The 20,306-nt window shown below is 38.6% G+C and overlaps 1 protein-coding gene across 3 annotated transcripts in view; it reads right to left on the bottom strand.

The window, feature by feature from the left end:
* GRIA3 (glutamate receptor, ionotropic, AMPA 3) overlaps positions 1 to 20,306 on the bottom strand; it is a 276,738-nt gene that overhangs the window by 103,735 nt on the left and 152,697 nt on the right. For all 3 annotated transcript variants that reach the window (XM_008574539.1, XM_008574541.1, XM_008574542.1), the window contains exon 5: positions 12,480 to 12,533. In XM_008574539.1, the coding sequence (XP_008572761.1) occupies positions 12,480 to 12,533 (54 nt within the window). The remainder of the gene's footprint in view (positions 1 to 12,479; positions 12,534 to 20,306) is intronic.

Genomic DNA, 20,306 nt, shown 5'->3' on the forward strand with positions numbered 1-20,306 from the left:
CTTCTTCCAATGGCAACTGCTCAGGAATCCCCCCCCCCCCCCCAACCCACTTCCTTTTATTTAATAAATGCATTTTAACAAGTTTGGCTCCAAAAGAAATTTCTATATCATGAATTCTATTTCCTCACTGAGCTTCATCTGCTATTATATTTTAAAATAAAATATTTTCATCAAAGACAAAATATGTTCCAGTAGATTTATTTGATGTTTTTGTGGGAAAAGATGGCTCCTTTTGTATGAGCAGCTTGATGTTTTATAGCAACTGTTTTATCCCTTTGCTGAATCATAGTCCCTTTTAGCAGTTCATTTTTTGACTGAAAATCAGTTTCTTCTATCATCTCCCATCTACCCAAAGACATTATAATTTCTTCTTCTTTTCCTTGCCTTTTTCCTGTTTTAAACTGTGAGTGTTTGAATGTGGGGTAGTTATGATTTCTCATAAAGCTGGGCTCTGAGAATCTACTTTTTCAAGAGGATAACATTTACCACACAAGTATATTAGCCAATGAACTTGTTACATTTTGAGGCTTCAGAGTCTGTAAAACAAACTAACTTCTTGTTTTACTTTGGAATTTTCAACCTGAGTTCACTTTGAATGAGATACCAACAACTCTCCAATTAGACCCTCTCCTATACTCTAGAATCCCCTTCTCAACTGTCAGCTGACTAAATTCACTTCCATATTCCAAGTTCATCTTGAAAAGAATGTGCCCCAAAACAAAGTCATTACATTTCCTCAAAATATCTTCTTTTTCCTGTATCCCTTCTTTTAATTAGTGGCACTTTAGACCTACATAGTGTGGGGCCCAAGCACACTATGACTCTGGAGCACAAGGGACTTTGAGAACCACTGGCCTAGATTATTGTCCTAGCTTTCTAGTTGGTGCTCTGACTTCTGGTTTTTATCTCCCCAGTTTATTCTTCACATAAGTTTACCTTCCTGAAATACCAGTTAGAGCATAATGCTCCTTTCCTCAAGTCATTTCGATGATTCCCTACTTTCTATATTCATATTAACAGTTGAATATCCTAACTTGGCCTTCAAGGATTTCCATTATCTCTTATCTTCTGCTCCCCAGCCTCATCCATACCATTTCCTTCAACAAGAGAACTCATGTCTTTTTAAACCTTGTTATCTTTATCGGTTCTCTTTGTCTAGAAAGAGCCCCTACTTCATTACTTACATCTCCAGGCACCTTTATTAAAATTTTATTTTTCAAACCATTTTCTTTTCTTTCTTTCTTTCTCTCTCTCTTTCCTTGTTATTATTAAAATTATTTTTGATTGACAAATCATAATTATATGCATTTATGGGTTACAATGTGATGTTTTGACATATGTATACAATATGGAATGAGTAAATCAAGCTAATCAAAATATCCATCACCTTGCTTACCTATTCTTTTCTTTTCTTTTTTTTTTGTCTTTTTCGTGACCAGTAAGGGGATCGCAACCCCTTGGCTTGGTGTTGCCCACACTGCGCTCAGCCAGTGAGCGCACCGGCCATCCCTATATAGGATCCGAACCCGCGGCGGGAGCGACACTGCGCTCCCAAGTGCTGCACTCTCCCGAGTGCGCCATGGGGCTGGCCTACCTATCATTTTCTATGGTGAGACATTTGAAATTTACTTTCTTAGTTTGAAATATACAATACATTATATTATTGACTATAGTTACCCTGCTATGGCAATAGATCTCAAAACCTACTCCTCCTGTCTATCTGAAACTTTGTACCCTTTGATCAACTCCCCATTTCCTCCCTTCCTACCCTCCAGTCTCTGGTAACCACCATTCTACTCTCTACTTCTTTGAGTTCAACTTTTTTAGATTCTACATGTAAGTGAGATCATGTAGTATTTGTCTTTCTGTGCCTGGCTTATTTCACTCAATGTAATGTCCTCCAGATTCATCCATGTTGTCACAAATGACAGTATTCACCCTCTTTTAAAGGCTGATTAGCACCATGTCAAAGGGATACCTGCACTTCCATGTTCATTGCAGCTTTGATTACAATAGCCAAGATATGGAGCCAACCTAAATGTCCATCAATGGATTACTGGATAAGGAAAATGTGGTATATGTACACAATGGAATACTACTCTGCCATAAGAAAAAATGAAATTCTCCCATTCGCAACAACATGGATGAGCTTGGAGAAACTTATGTTGAGTGAAATAAGCAAAGCACAGAGGGATAAATACTGCATGTCTTCACTCATAAGTGGGAACTAAGAGAGGAAGAAGGAAGGAAAGAAAGACCATCGTGGTGCGTTGGACTTGCAGAGGGAGAGAGCACACCTAGGGATACAAAGTGGAGTGGGGAAAGGGGGATGGGGAAGGAGGTCGGGAATAAATGGGTGAGGGACACGGGGTATAATTGCAATTTGTGGTAATGGGCATGCTGCCAATATGGATCTGGCCATTACATCTTGACCAGGAGTGGTGACAATCAGCTTTGTACTCCATGAACATTCATAACCAATAATAAAAAAGGCTGATTAGTATTCCATTCTGTATATATACCACCCTTTCTTTATCCATTCATTCACTGGACATTTAGATTCCATAACTTTGCTGTTGTGAATAATGCTACAATGAACAGGGGAGTTAAGATATCCCTTCGACATATTGGTTTCATTTCCTTTGGATATATACATAGAAGTGGGATTACTGGATTGTATGGTAGTTCTATCTGTAGTTGTTTGAGAAAACTCCATACTGTTTTCCATAATGGCTTTGCTAATTTACAGTCCCACCAACAGTGTGGGAGAGGTCTCTTTCTCCACATCCTTGCCAACATTTTCAATTAGTAAAATAATGACTTAAAAAATTTATATCAAATTTGTCTCTATATCCTCTACCAGATATTAAGAGGGTCAATTGTGCTCCTTTTTTGGCCAATAATTATGTAGGTTCTTGTATATTTTGATGACTGCTTATGGACTTTTATCTTTATTATCATATGCCTTCACATGTCTTCTGTGCAATAAGTCTATGTATGTTCTCCACAACATCATTGTTTGGTGACTCCAAGGTCCCAAATTTCCTGTTGAGCACAGGAAATTCCACTTAAGAGTGGAATTTCTCTTAAGCCCGTTTTGTTATTTCATAGGAGTTTTGATTAGATACTCAATGACTTTTTAAAAAAATTTCATTTTATTTTGTCAATATACAATGTGGTTGATTATTGTGGCCCATTACCGAAACCTCCCTCCCTCCTCCCTCTCCCCCTCCCTCCTCCCTCTCCTCCCTCCCTCCCACCAACCTCATATCTGTTCCTTTGTTGTATCAACTTCAAGGAATTGTAATTGTTGTGTCTTCTTCCCTCCCCCCCCCAGGTTATTTGTGTATTTATTTATTTATTTTTAGCTCCCCCAAATAAGTGAGAACATGTGGTATTTCTCTTTCAAAATAAAATTTAAAAAATATATATATATAAATAAATAAACAAATTCATAAAAATTTTAGACTGTAAAATAAAAAATAGTATTGAAATAGTTTTTCGTCTAGTTTGTGCTCAAAAATAAACTTTCCATTTCAAAATTTTCCGTATCCACTCATCTGTTGATGGACATTTGGGCTGGTTCCAACTCTTCGCTATTGTAAAGAGTGCTGCAATGAATATTGGGGAACAGGTATACCTTCGACTTGATGATTTCCATTCCTCTGGGTATATTCCCAGCAGTGGGATAGCTGGGTCATACGGTAGATCTATACGCAGTTGTTTGAGGAACCTCCATACCATTTTCCATAGAGGCTGCACCATTTTGCAGTCCCACCAACAATGTATGAGAGTTCCTTTTTCTCTGCAACCTCGCCAGCATTTATCATTCACAGTCCTTTGGATATTAGCCATCCTAACTGGGGTGAGATGGTATTTCAGTGCAGTTTTGATTTGCATTTCCTGAATACTGAGATACTCAATGACTTTTGTGTGCTTGAACTAAACTTATCAAATTCTAGTGCTGTTTACATTTAATCAATTCTGTTTAGTTCAAATTGATGGTTTTGTTGGCTACTGCTGCAGTGGTATCCTTTCCTTTGGTTGGACCAGTAAACTTTGTGTTCAGAGGGAAGAGATGAAAAGATATGAGAGAAGTCAGAGAAAGATTGGAGGCAATTTTACTGCTCATAGATAGGGTGAGTTGAAACCTTGCTTTCTCACTTTCTACATTCCAAGTATCTGTATGCTTGACTCTGTGCAAAAATGGTGATATTTTTTGGAAATATGGGTATAATCTCGAGATAAGATTCCTTTGAGAGGAAAACTACATATTTGGATTTGTAAGTTCTGCTATATTTCATCAATTGCATCCCTTCTCAATTGCGTCATATCTGTCTGATCCAGTGCACTGTTGCTCACATCTGAATGCAACTGTATAAAACCAACCATGACCTTTTAGTCTAAGCAGTTCATACAGGGCCTTACAAGCCACCCTTGACGAATTCTCCAAGGCCATCTTTTACGCAGACACTGGTTACACAACTGGCATCCAAACACAAACTGTCCCTGATATGAGACTAGCTAGACAACTCAGCCTTCCAAAGATTCAAATGACTTTGGTATTGCCTTGTTTCCCTTGATTTACACATACTGTGATTCACTTTCCTTCCGGTAGTGTGGATAATTGAGAGCTGGAAATAAATATCCTCAATGTTTACTTATTTTCAAGATGTTATGTGGAGATTTTCTTCATATAGTACTATTCTTAGTATACATTTTGTACAAAGAGGAAAACAGACAAGTTGGGTAACTTTCATTGAGTTGATGGTGGATTCTGGGTGAGAGATGGGAAAGGTGGCTTGCCTACAGGGAAGATAAAAGCAGTAGAATGAGGGTTGGGAGGCTGCCAAGGACAACTATCTATCTCACAATTTGGATAAAGGCTGACTCTACCTTAAGTGCCATTTGAATTGTTCATCTGGGTGACACTTCGATAGGAAAATGCATAGTAACTGTGAAGACTCAAGTTATCAGGTTGCTAATGAGAGACACAAGTCTTTTTCTAATAAGCAGGTCCATCCTCCTGGGGGACTGTAATGTTAAGAGTTGAAGATTACACCTTATAAATTAGCACTTGATTACAAGTTGCTTGTATTATTCACTCACTGTTTTATTCTCTAATCCAATCAACAAACATCCTTTGAGCCTTTCTAAGTGCTAGCTATTGGTACAATGGTGACCCAAATCAAACTTGGTTCCTGTCCTCACGGCACTTCAGTCCACTGGGACTTATTCCTATGAATAAGCAAATAATTACAATTCGACGTAAGTGCTATTTGTAGAGAAAATTACTAACAGCTTTATTGAGTATAATTTATGTATCATAAAATTCATCCATTTGGCTCTAATATTTTTTAAAGCATAAGTCAGATCATGTTCCTCCCCTGCTTGAAATTCTTCAATGGCTTTCTGTTGCTGTTGAAAAAAGCTAAAACTCTAACCTGACCTAATAAAACCTTACATAATCTGTTTTGTCACTTACTCTGCTCTAGCTGAAATCTCCTTCTGACAGTTCAGGGGAGATATCAAGCTCTTTTCTGCCTCAGGACCTTGGCACATGCTGTTCTCTGTGAATGAGCTTTCCCTGATTCTTCATGCAGCTGGCTTTTTCTCACCCTTCAGATCGTTGTTTCAAAGTTACCTTTTTAAAAAGGCCTTCTCTGGCCACACTATGTAGAATATTGACTCCCCACACTCTGCCTTCTTTTCATTCCCTGTCCCAGCACCTGTTCTATCTCCATGGTAATTATCATAAGCTGTGTAAGTCTGGTCTGTTCAATATGATTATAAGGTTCTTAAGGAAACTGCCCTTTGTCTTTCTTACAGTGGGATGAACAAGGTGTTGGGCCCACAAGTGGTATAGAGAAAGAAAAAAAAATTACTGTAAAGACCTTTAGAGCAGTGTTACTCAAAGTGTACAGACTGGTGCTGGTTGACTGTTTATTACCAGTCTGAGATGATATAAGAAAAGAAATTGAGAGTAAGCCTTTATCAACCTTGATAGCAATTTGACAGGGTAATATTATGGCTGCTGAATGTAAAGCTAAAAAAAATTGTACCTGTATTTTCTATATTTTGTTTTGTTTATTTCATTATTTTTTAGTAATTTATTATTATTATTTTTTTGCATTTTTACTGGTCCGTAAAGATCTGGGGGCAGGGGAAACCGGTTCTTCTTTGCAGATAGTTTCAAAAGCACTGTTTTAGAATACATAATCTGGGAGCGTGGGGGAGAAGACAGAATTCTTTCCATTCATCTTGTTAGAACATTGGGTAGGAGGTAATCTTTCCTTGTTAATTTCAGGCAGTGGAAAGGGAGAAAGCAATGATTGACTATAATGAAGGCATTTTGGGAGAGGAAGAACAGAGTCTCAAAGTTGGCTACTTTAAGCTGGCAAGTGCCTGTGGCTTTTAAATGCATGGTCGGAAGTTGGACCCTAGCCCAGTCCCCACTCTTCATTCCCTTGTTGTTCTGCTGTGTCCTATCTCCATTTGGAGAAAAAAGTGAATCTGGAGCCACTAGAGAGGTTGTGTACCCAGGGGAGGTGACCAGGCTCCCTGGCATTTGGGACCAGTAGGAGTTTTACCCTCTAAGCCCACTTCCCTTGCCCGCAAAGCCAGGCTCCAGCCCAATGAGCTCTTTGTTTATATGCCATCTGCTGAAGTGTCAGTGATCACAGCACGTGGCTTTGAGCATTTGAATATTTTATTTAGAACATTAAAAATGGAAGAACAATGGAAGGGAAAGTAGAGAACAGAACAAGAAGACCTGGAAGGGGAAGGGAGCAGAAGGGAATAGTTGTTATTGGCAAGAAAAATAGCATGACTCAGTCTCACTTGTTTTTTCTCTAAACAAAGCAGGCCTTTCTGTTTCAGGTACATTCTGAGATACGGTAAGCCACAGAGTTCACTGCTTCAAACTTAGGTTACTCCTGGCTGCCTCCTTGGGTTCTATGTTATGAGTTATGCTTTTGTTTTCGTAAAATTTTGGAAAAATTAGATATCTTCTAATACCCCTTTCCCCCCGATCATTATTTTCTGGCACACTAATAATGTGAATGAGGTAGATGGAGAGGGAAAAAGAGAAGAGAGAGCAAGGGGGGAATAAGAGCACACGTGTGTGTGTGTGTGCGTGTGTGTGTGTGAGAGAGAGAGAGAGAGAGAAAGAGAGAGAGAGAGAGATAGAGACAGACACAGAGAGAGAGAGAGAGAGAGAGAGAGAGAGAGACTGAGAGTGATGGAGGTGTAATTGGTGCCTGTTAAGATTTGTTTCATATTGGCCCTTTGGGCAGGTTTCAAACCCAGATTCACAAAGCTGTCCTTGTTTTTAAGCCCTTATACCTCTGATCACTTCACCCTCATACATTCCTAGCTTGTGCTTCATTCATTTACATTTGTGTCTTTGCAAATGGTCTTATATGACCATTGTGGGGCTGTCTGTCCGTCTCACTGAGATATTTGGGTGGGTAAAGTGGGAAGAGCAAGGTGCTCTACCAAGAATCTAAACAACCTGGATTGGAAATCTATCTTGGCAATGGATTAACTATGAGTCTTTGGGCAAGATATGTATCTTTTCTGGGCCCATTTCTTGATCTGTAAAAAGCTTGGGGAGGTGGATAGGCAAGAAGTCTCTCCTCATAGGAGTTCTGAGACAATTAAATGTCTAAAGGAAACAGGTGGCTCATCAGGGAAGTGTCTAAGATACATTGACTTCCTTCCCTTTTCTCCCCTAGCACAATGACCTGACTGACTACTTTTGCGGTCCTCTACTACTGACAGCAGACATGACCTAACTTCCACTTGCAGGGTCAACAGCTGTTTCCAAGTTTGGGACCAGTCTTGACCTAGGCAGGGAAGCTGTGAGGTCTTCAAAGACAGTGGTTAACTGGTGCAGCACAGAATAAGACTTGCTGTGGCTTGTATTCTCTCCTGGGTATCTCAATTGCTGGGGTTTTTTTTTTGGCCTTATTTTGGGGGGTACCAAACCTCTGTTGTGGACCATCTCAACCCAGATCCAATTCACCTTGTGTCAATGGCTAGACTGTTTCAATCAATCCTGCAGAACCTCAGCTCTGTTGAGAACTTGGGTAAGGGTACTCATACCCCTCTTGGCTTTTGCCCAACTAGATGATTTTTAAAGTTGCCGTCTGCCTTAGGACTTCACATTCTCAAGGATGACAGGGCTCTGGTTTTGCCCCCCTGTTTGTGTCCTCAGTATTCACCAGCTGCTATGTCTACACTCCCATTCCTTGCCTACTCTGGTCCAAACTGAACTCTAGGAGGGAAGAAATGAAGAGTTAAAAGTGACCTTGGAATATTTTCTAAACTGTAGTCATTAATACACTATCTTTACAGTTTTTTTGCCGCATAGGTGGACCATCTGAACTAAAGTTTACTTAACATTTTTCTTACATTGACTAAGTATTTTAAATGTAAATATCTACTTTAGTCTCATTCTAAGGAATTATACCAGTAAAATCACAGAATTGGTGGAATAGTTATCTTTTTCTAATACGCATTTAATATACATTCAAAACTAATAGGTTAGAAAAGAAGTTTAGCCTTGTACTACCTAAAATAATCTCATGTACAAATAGCACATTTTGGGAAATGGTGATCTGGTCTAACTCTCTATTTTACAGATTAAGAAACAGGTTCAGAGAGGTTTGGTTTGCCATAAAGCTAGTTAGATGAATTCTTGGGATTCAAAAACCTGTCTCCTAGCTCCTGCTCTGGTGCTTTTCTCCCATTACACCATACTGCCCTCCTCCTTTAGATCTATTCCTAATCTTAGTCTACAGTTCTGCACACAATGACTGGGCTATCCTTACTGACATACATGAAAAAATTAAATCACAGTACGTAACATGCCTGGGAATGCAGTGTAAAGGATCCTGATCCTTACCGTGACAGAAATAGGCTACTTGACTGGCAGATTGTATACATACATGCTGGTTACTTCTGGGACTACAGTAGAAAAACAGCACCACCTTAGAGAGAGTCCTGGAAAAGAAAACACCAATTAATTATGGAACAACCCCTAAAGATAAATGAGATCACAAACTGATACAGAATTTGTAGGAGACTTACCTGCTCTATTGGGATGTCCACTGCTGGTCTGACTAGATCACATCTCTGGCTTGTGCTCCTGGTGGAATCTTTTCTTTCCTCCAGGGATTTCAACAAATTAGAATTTTCTGCAGCTCTGATGTACATCCTGACCTGTGGAAGGCCTTTGTTGAAGCATTCATGGAATATCCAAGTCTTCTCACTTTAGGATTGCTACCAGGAAAGGTCCATGTAAAAGCACATAGAAGTCTTTGCCAGACAGATGGAGCTCAGTATCAAAGGTGACATTTGTGGCTATGGTACAGGTGATTCCAGAAAGCTTAGTTAAGCAGTTTGAGTGTTCTTGATTTTACATTTGTAGAAGAAAGCAGTGGTTCTGTGCTGTTGTAACATCAAGACTTTGGACTTTGCTTTCCTTTACATATATATACATCCTCAGCTTTCATCAAGCTGGCTCATCTTGAAAGGCCACCTGGCTCTTCTTGAAAAGAAACATCTTCTTAGCTCCACTTCCCCTTTGCTTGACCACCCAAATGACTTCTAAATAGTTTTGGTTTACTCTCTGTGTGTCTGTCTGTGTGTGTGTGATGGAGGTGTTTGCGGGTATTTTTATCAGCTTAGAAAAATCTGGAAACCATGGTAGGGATAATCTGTCTTATTACTATCATCAGAGAGTTCCTATCTGGATTGTCCAAATGCAATTTGATATAGAGTAAAGGGACTTATGGAAACATGTGGCTGAGATCGAAAAAGAAAGAAGGTCACTAGAGGAAGAGAAGGGTGGCAGCTCAAAGCATGGTAAATGAGTTCATGTTTTCATTACTCAGACTGACATGATGTTATACATTATTTTAGAAGAAACACTTTTCTTGTTCTTGTAGTAGAAATCCTCCTGAGGTCTCATAATTCTGGTTGTGTGTTTAGGCTTCGGTTCACCATTCTTTTTCCAAGCCTTGTTCTAGTGATTCTCTCCTGCTGTTCTATCACTCCATAGGCTCTTCTTCCTGTCATGTCAGGGTCTCAAAGTTGAAAACAAAGCTCATCTGAAAGATGATTGCCAGTAGGAATAAGGAGGCCCAGTAAGAATTCTAGAATGGGAAATGTCTTTATAGATCATCTGGTCATCTTAGGCCAACTGAGACAGCCATTGACATGCATGGCTCAGATCTCCCTTTAAGACAGAACCTGCCCAAAAAGTTAAGTTAGCTGACAGCCTCCAGCTTCAGGTACCTTCAGGATCTGCCTCAGCTTTCAGGTAGATGTGTGCCTTGTTGCAGCTGCCAGCCAATGACTGAGCAAAGTGGGGATGCAATGGCTTGCCATTTGGGGGCAACAGAGAGCTTCTCTGTGTGCAGTCTTTCCACCAGAGCTTCCATTTGTATTGGCCAAGATTTTCTCAGAGCTACACCTCAGTCTGAAGCTCTTTCTATCAAACTTCCTTCCTTTCCCCCTCCTTCATTGGTATCAGACCAATATTGTGATCCGAAGCTCTCCGTGCATGCTCATGTTCTTTCCCTTTTACCTTTCACAGGTATTACTCCCAATAAGTGTCTTGCACTTCTAATTATGTCTTAACATTTGCTTTTAGAGGACCCATCTAATACATCAATGACCCCCCTTCTTGCTCCCTCCAGAGTTTTACAGTAAGGAAACGGATATCCATAGAGGTGAAGTGATTTACTCAAGGTCCCATAGCTAGATAGTAGCAAAGTCAGTATGAGAACCCAAGCTTTCTGACCCCCAGTTCTGTATTCTTTCCAAAACTCTAGTCATCCATGTACAACCACAGCAATGTATGCAAAAACCAGATTCTGCTATAATTCTTAATTTCCCATGCCATTGTTTGCTTCAACATTAAAAAAATTATTTCACGTTTGTTAAATCTCTACTTTAGCTCTGTATGAAGTAATAATATCTGTAACATTTTGATTTTGATGTGCTATTTGATATTTTTCTAATACATATGATAGAAACATATTACTTTTAAAATAGAAAAGTTCGTGTACTACCTAAAGCCACCTTATGTACTGTCTGTGATGGGTGAACTCTGTATTTTTAAACAACATACTATATACCTTACTGCTTTCTAGGACATATAAGGAAGCAGAGTAAGATGGGAGATGCAGAAAGGGAGGAATGAAAGAAGGAAGGAAGAAGAGCAAAATATATATTGGTGAGGAAGGAATGATAAAAAGTAATCAGTAACTGTCTCAGGTGTCTTGTGACATCCATATTTCATGCCAAGCATTAGTCAAAAATAGGTTGCCTAAAAAGCATATTAAATATATTCAGATGTAGATTAAGAATCAAGATTTCCCCTCCTAAAAGAGTCGATTTATTTATTCCCAAAATGGACTGAAGTGCTTCACTTTGAGTAGAATATTGGAGAAAACGCATACTACATTTGAAAGTAGTAGATCTAATCTTCATTTTATAAAGTGTTTGAATGCACATACTTCCTAAGAAAGAGGTTTAAGTAACATTTTCTTTCTCATTTAAAAAATATTTATTATTAAAACAAAAGATATTTTCTTTGGTTTAAAAAATTTAAGACTGTAATTATAATAGTATTTCACCTTTCTTGCTATTCTTTTGGTTTGAGAGCTTTATAATGATCATGGTTCTGTTGTGTCAATGAAACAAAATTGGGGTTAAAACTAATGTTATGTAATAATTTAATAGATTCTTAGTATTGTAGTGATAACTTAACATTTCTCTTGTATTCCATGGAGATGGCATTATTCAGACCCTCTGCTAAACAGACATTACAAATTTAGAAGCCATTTTGTTAACTCCTAAACAAATTATCCTTTCAGAGAAAGGAGTGGTATAAAATAACCTTAATAAAACGCTAGTTTTTAGAATGTCACAAATTTTAAAGGCATGGAAAGTTTGAATGTAAAGATTCAAGTTGTGTTTTATGTAAAGTAGAAAGATGGTTTGACAGGGTCACTTAATGTACCACGTTGAAACCTACTCCAGAGCCTGGTTTCAAAAGATTTGGAAGTGGTCTGCTTCTGAAAAGACAAATTCAATAGTGATGTGCACATATGCAAGGATCAGTTGGGAGACAGTTTCCTGTGTCCTCTGTGCCTTGGTTTACATTTCAAACCTAATTTAAATAGTTTACATTTCAAATCCAAATTGAATCTAAAAATAATACGTGAGGAATCATAGCAAATTATTTTTTAAATGAGGAAAGAATATAGCTGCACAGCTAAAACAAAGACAGGCATAATTGAAAACAAGGCTATTGCATTTAGGTTTTGATATTTACTGAGCTCATTTCTCTAAGCTTCTAGAGAACACATTAGGTATTTCATGTATTTCCTTTTTGGATTATTATAGATGACACAAACTAAATAGAATATATTGCCCAGGGCCACTTAAACTCTGCTTCTTCTTACCAGGTTAGCAAGCATGTAGTGATAACCTCTTGAATGTTTTCCCAGGATCACAACCTGCAGAAAAAAGAAATAAGAAATATTGCTTACTCAAGAAGGTCATTTTCAATTGCACAATCAAAACTGGGATGAACAAATGCTTTTAAATGATCAACACCGTGTTAAGTCGTTTATATACAGTAAAATCACAGTTAATTGGACCATATTTCTCTTTGTTGCATTTCACTTTCAGCCAGATAGAACAGGAAGAATTGCCAGTATCAAAGTTAAAATGTCAAAACAAGGGGGAAAAAAGCCCTCCAAACTTCCAGGTCAGTAGCATCATTGTCACTTAAAATAGATGGCAAAAGCAATGAAGCTGATGATCCCCCACCCGTGAACTGGATTTCTGTACTTAGCTGTTGAGACGGAAAATGAGCTGAACTCTGCATACAAATTAGAAAATAGAATGTACAGTACATTTTTTTTGTTATCTGGATTGCTTAGGGAATAGAACGCTCAAGGAATGGGGTTAATGGGATTTTCAGGTTAACTGAGGTTGCTTTTGCTTATTGAAAACTTTTCTAAAATGCTTGCCTTCCTTTTCCTGATTTAATATGAAAGACGTGACCATCTGTACATCTTTTGGTGCTGATCGCGGTGCTTTAGGGCAGTTGTGGTGGGGCGGCGGGTCCCCATGCCTGGAGACATTTTGGGTTGTCATAACTGGGAGGGATGCTGCTAGCATCTAATGCGTAGAGGCCAAGGATGCTGCTAGACATCCTACAATGCTCAGGACAGCCCTCATCACAAAAAATTATCAGGCCAAAAATGTCAGTAGTGCTGAGGTTAAGAAATCCTTCCTCAGAATCATCATTCTTATTATAATTTTCATGAGTAACGCTGTATTAATACTAAGGCTTACAGTTTATGAAGTGCATTTTTATTATCTCAAAATATGTAAGTGGACTGAATATTTTCCAACCACATGTATTGGTTGTAAGTTGGAAGTTTTTGACTAAATTCCTGATATAAGTTTATTTCCTTGTGGCAAGATACAGCAAAAATTCTAGTTAATTGAGGATTTCATTAAATGCCATTTTAGTGAGTCCTGACTATGTGTAGGGTACTATACTGGATGGAGGTGGTGGAGACTTGGGGGTATAACATAGAGGTTAAAGACACAACCAGAGGTAGAACTGGGTTTTGTACCAGCCTAAAGCTAACACAATTTTAGGAGCTCTCTTTAAGAAAAATAATACAAAATTATGAACAACTTGCAAAGGCACATATCAAACCAGAACTACGTACAACTGCCATTATTTGAGTGCCTGATATATGCTAGGCACTGTACTAGGTGCTTTATATGTATTTAATCCTCAGAACAATTTAACAGATTAAGTATCATTAGTTTCATTTTATAGATGAGGAATCTCAGCCAAAGGGAGTTTACGTAACTTGCTCAAGGCCACATAGTTAGGAAGTGGTAAAGCTGGATTTAGAACTTGGGTCTCTAGTTGAGGGCCTCAGCCACGTCCCCCCGACATCCACAATCAGCCCAGCGATGACCACTGAGCCATTGCCAGAACCCCCCTGGTCTCCCCTGCTGGAATGAGGGGGGTGCCACAGGCCTCAACCAAGCCCCTCCTGCTTTTTAGTCCTCCCACCCTATTTCCTTTCCCCTGCCCCTCTCCCCCCCAACTGCTCCGCAACAACACTTAGAATGTAAAAAATAATAATATTAATAAATAAATTAAAAATAAAAAAGAACTTCGGTCTGTAAAGGGCCACAGAATGATTACATTGTGTAATGTTGAATATACTAACTATCCTGATTTGAGCATCACATATTGTATACAGGTACTGATATTCAATGCTAGACCTCACAGACATGTATAATCAGTTATGTTTCGATAAAAAAAAAGAAAAATTAAGAAAAAAAAGAACCTGAGTCTGTCTGCCTCTTGAACCCATGCTCTTGGAAGTACATCAAATGGTTTCCAAATATGTGCTAAATGCCAAATGCCAGTAATTGCTCTATGTTTTTAGAGAAGAGGAAGAAGAGATTTTGAAGGCCTGGGATGGACAGGAAAGGCTTCATGGAGGAGATAAGGTTTAAGATGGCCCGGAGAAGTGGAAACACACATTTGAATATCATGCTTACCATGCTGGCATTACAAGCCCTCAAGTCATTTCAAGTGCTGAGTGTGTGCATGTGTGTGTGTGTGTGTGTGTGTGTGTGTGTGTGTGAGAGAGAGAGAGAGAGAGAGAGAGAGAGAGAGAGAGAGAGAGAGAATGAGAGAGCTTAGTTTTCGATTAATTTAAAATATGAGCTACATTTCTGACTGACTATTTATGGAGGAAATGAAAGGTTAATGAATGTCTTGAGGAGGTGATTTCTCATGCTGCCATGACACAAAATGAGCTGTTAGGTATCTTCTGGGATGCATTGTTCAGTGTCTGCTTATGAGAAACATCCTTGCTAGTGACATTTGTTAATGTTTGGTGGCAAGTTGGGACCATATATTTGTTGAATTTTTAATTCACCGACAACCCTCAACATAATAAAATCAGAGGGTTTTGAGTTCTGCCAGAAAAATGAGCAATATTCCTAAGGACATCTGACAGAGCATAGAAAGAAATAAGGAAGGAAGCCCAAAGGAAACAAAGTAAGTCTTTCTCATTACAGGCAGAGCTTAGTGTCCTTTTGAGCATAGGGAAGGCCAGAGAGAGCAATAGAAAATGTTAGTGTTGTGAGAAGAGTCCCAAATAGGAACCCAGAAGCCCGACCTTGTCATTTACTCACTGATTGTGGGCAAATGACTCAACCTTCCTGAGCCTCCATTTCCTTAACTGTAATCTGGCCCTTCCTATTTTAGCAGTGTTGCTAGGATCAAACTGAATAACGTCCACAAAAGTGTTTGAGACGTGCATTGGGTAAGTATGTGATGTTATATAAATGTGGGAAGGGGTCATTCATTAAGGCATTGTTTTTCAGGTTCACAATGACTTGAAGGTATTGGAATATCTGCTTTAATCCATGCTCAGATAATCTGTTCAGAACAAACTGACTCATTTGAAGGTAGTTCGCTAACAAACTCACCCGTTCAAAACTTAGCCTTGAACTGCAAGAGATGGGAAAGTTATCTAAAGATAGGAACATTTAGGTGTCACAAAGCTGTTGCACTGAAGCCTGTAATTAATTCCTCATCCTTGCTTTCAGTGCCTTCTTAACTCTTATTTAACATACAGTTCTTACCAATTCTTGGTTTTCCAGTTCACAGTAAATTAAAAGCTGCAAACTAGAAGGGGTGTGTATGGACGGAGGGAGTGATATTAGAAAGAGGTCCATTAGGAGCACAGGAAGTGACAGACTGACTTAAAGAAGAAGGTGGGGATGAAAAAAAGCACACAACATGGTACTACTGCACAGTGTAATCATGAATGTGTGAGTCATCAAGCTATGGTTTATTGTGTTCAGGAATTTCTGCTGAAAAACCCAGGGATATGTATTATTTATTTTAGGGAAGGTTTCCATCAGAAATGCTCAAATTCCCAATACTTCAGAGAGTAAACATCAGTTACCTTGAAATCTTACTTATGTGGGGCGATTATGATCCTACTGATGTGAGTTAAATGAGACCTCACTGCAAAAAGTGCCACGTTTTTTTTTTTTTCCTTTTTGTCTTTTTTCGTGTCCGGCAACGGATCGCAACCCTCAGTGTCGCGCCCGTACCGGACCAGGACCGGCAACGGGATTGCAACCCTTGGTGTTGCTCCCACACCTCGCTCAGCCAGTGAGTGGGAACCGGTCTGTATGTGGGATCCGAACCCTCGGCGGGAGCGCCACCGCGCTCCGAAGCGGCGCACTGTAGCAGTGCGCCACCGGGCCGGCCCAAAAAGTGCCACGTTTTGCACTTGGTCTTCTTTTTCCTTTTTTTGAATTTTTGGTGCAGGGCTTGTGGGAATAGGGTGGGATGAGAAGGCTATGTATAATACAGTGCACAAAAGAACTAGTTAATGGGAGCGGTTCTTGTTCAGTTAATCCTAAATCTTTATTCTTTCCATCTGTTATAGATCAACAAGGCATACATTGTATGCTCGGTTATTTAATGATTCTGGTAACCAGGAGAACATTCAACTTTGCTTTTACAGTAATTATAATAGCTCTTTCTAAATTAGTTTCAGAACTTCAAGTATAAAAGCTCTTTTTACAGTCAATCGTGAAATTTAAGGAAGAAATACCAAGTTCCCAAATTCATGTTCTGTATTTACTCTGCCTGTGTAAGATATGTTGGAGATGATGGATGGCTTGATATGATGGCAGGTGTGATAAATATAATAAGGGGAAATGTGTGAAATGTAGATAAAATTCGTTGTTTTAAGGAAATTTATTTTTATCTCACATATAGGATCTGAAAGAAAAAAATGCCACCATCCTCATTCACTGAAGCTTAAACAACAGAGTTTCATTTGCAGAAGAGAGAGCTCTTACACAGTAACACACTGTGCCATGCATATAGCAGCAAATTATTTGTCAACGAAGTCAGTGAATGATAGTCTACTCGTTTGGGTAGAGTAGTGCCCCTTACTAACCCCCTTCATCTACTTACTTATGAAATTGGGGGCTGGGTATCACTGAGCAGCTAAAAATAATTCAGAAAATATTCAATTTGTCTTCTATGTAAGAGGCCCTTTCTTTTTCAATTTAATGTTTAATCTAGACATTTTCATAATTTTAGAAATTTGAAATGAAATTGCTCCACAAGACTACTTGAGAGAGGCCCACAGATCCTTTGGGAGGCAAAAGCATCTGTTTTCCTATGCTCACATTTAAGAAAAAAATATGTGTGTGGAGAAGTGTGTATGCTTTTTTTTCCCCCTTAGATCCATCTGGTATGCAGATTAGGTTATTTGCAGACCTAAGTATCTCCATGTTTGGATTTTCTACACCAGTGCCAAAAATGGATCTATGTATAAAGATTGATCTTGCTTTGAGTACAGAATGTGCCTTGATGTTAACCTTAATTTGTTTCTCTTTGATTTAGGCACACTGTGAATGTTTGGGGGGCTGAGAGGAAGTGTGTATGTGTGTGTGGGGGGGTATTTCTGGTTTTAATTTACCAGGTTTTCTCATTTGTTGTATGGATATTTTCTCTTTAAGAAAAAGCTATGAGATTACATTTTTTAAAAAGAGAAGAAGTTTTCAGCCCCCTTCTCCCTTTTCTGCTCTCTTAGTTAAAAAATATATATGTGTATTGTTGTCCTAGGACATCCTATCTAATTTTGGCTATGTTGGGAGTTGAATGAATGGTTTGCTATAGAATCCAGCCTTAGAACATGCCACACCTTCCAGAAGAAATTGTTCATGTGATGAAAGGTGTTCATCTTCTTTAATAAAAACCCCAATCTACTAGGTTGTTTGAGTTTTAGAAAATATATATAAGAAATCGATTCTGTTAGAATTGTTTTCTAATAATCTCAATCTGCACGCACATGCTCTCCTATAACTGAATGACAGTGCTTCATATTGCAGTCATCTGACTTGAACAAATGTGCTGAACTAGTGAGGCAGAGAAGAACCAATCGCCCATACCAAATTCAGCCCAATGGCACCGGGGTAATGGTAGTGCAGATGGAGAAAGAAAGGCTAGAGCTTTTCATAAAGAAGGAAAATGGAAGTATAACCGAGGAATCTCATCGATGCTTATGCTGTCTCCAGGAAAGCTTATGCAGCGAGAAGGCAATTGAATAAGGCATCAGATAAAATGCTAGTATGTGAGGATTAGAGGACAAGAATTTCACCAAAGAACATGTCTTTGAGAAATTTCACTTCCCAGACTTTAATATTACATTCGCCATGACTGAAGAATATGTGGAAGATTTAAGGCTAAACAGCAGGAAAGGCAAATAACCTGTACAAATAAGAGGCAATAAATGGCCACAAGTAAGTTAAAGGAGCAACAGAGTATTCTTGCTCTTGGGAATAAGGGACCATTTGAATGCAAGTTGACCTTTGTGTGATACCTCATTTTATTAACCGTAAAACAGTATTTCTCAAATTTCACTCCTTCACAAACTTCTTTAATGGTTTGAGTCGGATCTGTGTACCACACTAGTATTATTTACTTAATATTTTTTCTTTATAACTACTCACTTCTTTACTTAAATTTAGCCCTGTCCAAAGTGATATCATAGATGACATATCTGGACTACCTTCAAATGACATATCTGGACACTTCGTAAGGCAATTTACATGTGTGCACTGCCCCACCCAAGAAGCCCTGCCGCTTTGACCCGCTAGAGTCCTCAGTCATGGTGCCGATAATAAATACTTTAAACACCCGGACCTTTCCACCAGCCAACTTCCCGTAAAATGATGCTACAAGGGTACTTCAAAAAGTACCCTCATGGAAAAATAGAATTAAGAGATAATACAAATCTGTCCATGAACTTTTTGAAGAAACCTCGTATATCCAGCTATGATGCATTTCCAAACACTGTGCCTTTTTTTGGAGTACCTTATCTAGAGGACCTTTCGTAGCTCTCTATTTATATTTGAAAATATTCTAAAGGTTTTTTCAGAGGGTGGGGTGGGGGTGATTTAATTAGTACTCAATCTAGAATAGTACAGCAAAAGGAAATTAGTTTCTCTTCAACCCGACCATGTACATGACCATCGTAGCCTGTCCACATTTTGTATTGGCTATCCTCTCAAATTAGTGCTAAATTTTATTTATTTATTTATTTATTTATTTATTTATTTATTTATTTATTTAGGTGGCTGGCTGGTATGGGGATCTGAACCCCTGACTTTGGTGTTATATAACACTACACTCTAACCAACTGAGCTAACCAGCCAGCCTATCATAAATTTATTTTAGACAGTATGTTTTATTTTTTATTTATTTTTTTGGTTATGAATATTCATGGGGTACAAAGCTGACTGTCACCACTCGTGCCCAAGATGCGATGGTCAGATCCATACTGGCAGCATACCCGTTACCACAAATTTGCGATTATATCCTGTGCCCCCCTGTCAATTCTCCCCGACCTCCCTCCCCATCCGCCTTCCCCCCACTCTGCTTTGTATCCCTAGGTATGCTTTCTCCCTCTGCAAGTCCAATGCACCCCTGTGTAGACAGTACATTTTAAATGACAGTGTTCTTGATGTATTCTTTTATGAGAATTACTGTGAACCATTTTTATATTTTTATATTCACACTCACAGCAACTTTTATTTTAATTTTTATAACGTTATTCTAAATATCAAATTGTATCTTTGTTTTCTGTACAGATTTTGCAAAATTGTTTGGGCCCTAAGCACAATAGTAGTGAGTTTCTGACAAAGACCCACTGTAAGGACTGTATGGGTGCTGAGGAGCAGGCTTGGGAGTGCCAGTGGACTCATTATGTGGATTTTTTAAAAAGTGGAATGGCATTAGCACCTTTTTTTTTTTTTTTTTGGGCACTGGCCAGTATGGGGATCTGAACTGAACTCTTGACCTTGGTGTGATCAACACCATGCTCCCCCAAGTAAGCAACTATAAATATGTATAAATAAAAATAATAAATAAAATAAAAATAAAAAATGGAATAGCAGCACTTGGCATATGGCTAATTATTCAAATATGTGTTATTTCCAGCCACAACCACTTGAGGATGGGTGGGATAAAACAGGACTTCCTTCATTGACCCAGGAGTCACACATCTCATCTTTAGATATTTATTAGGATTAACAACTTTATGTCACACCTAAAATGACACCTTACAGTGTGTAAATTTGTAAGAGTCTAAAAATCTTTATAGATATGATCTGAGTCACTCTGAAAGTTTCAAACAAATAGGTAT

Source organism: Galeopterus variegatus, unplaced genomic scaffold (assembly GCF_000696425.1).
Source record: "Galeopterus variegatus unplaced genomic scaffold, G_variegatus-3.0.2 Scaffold1061, whole genome shotgun sequence".
NCBI lineage: Eukaryota > Metazoa > Chordata > Mammalia > Dermoptera > Cynocephalidae > Galeopterus > Galeopterus variegatus.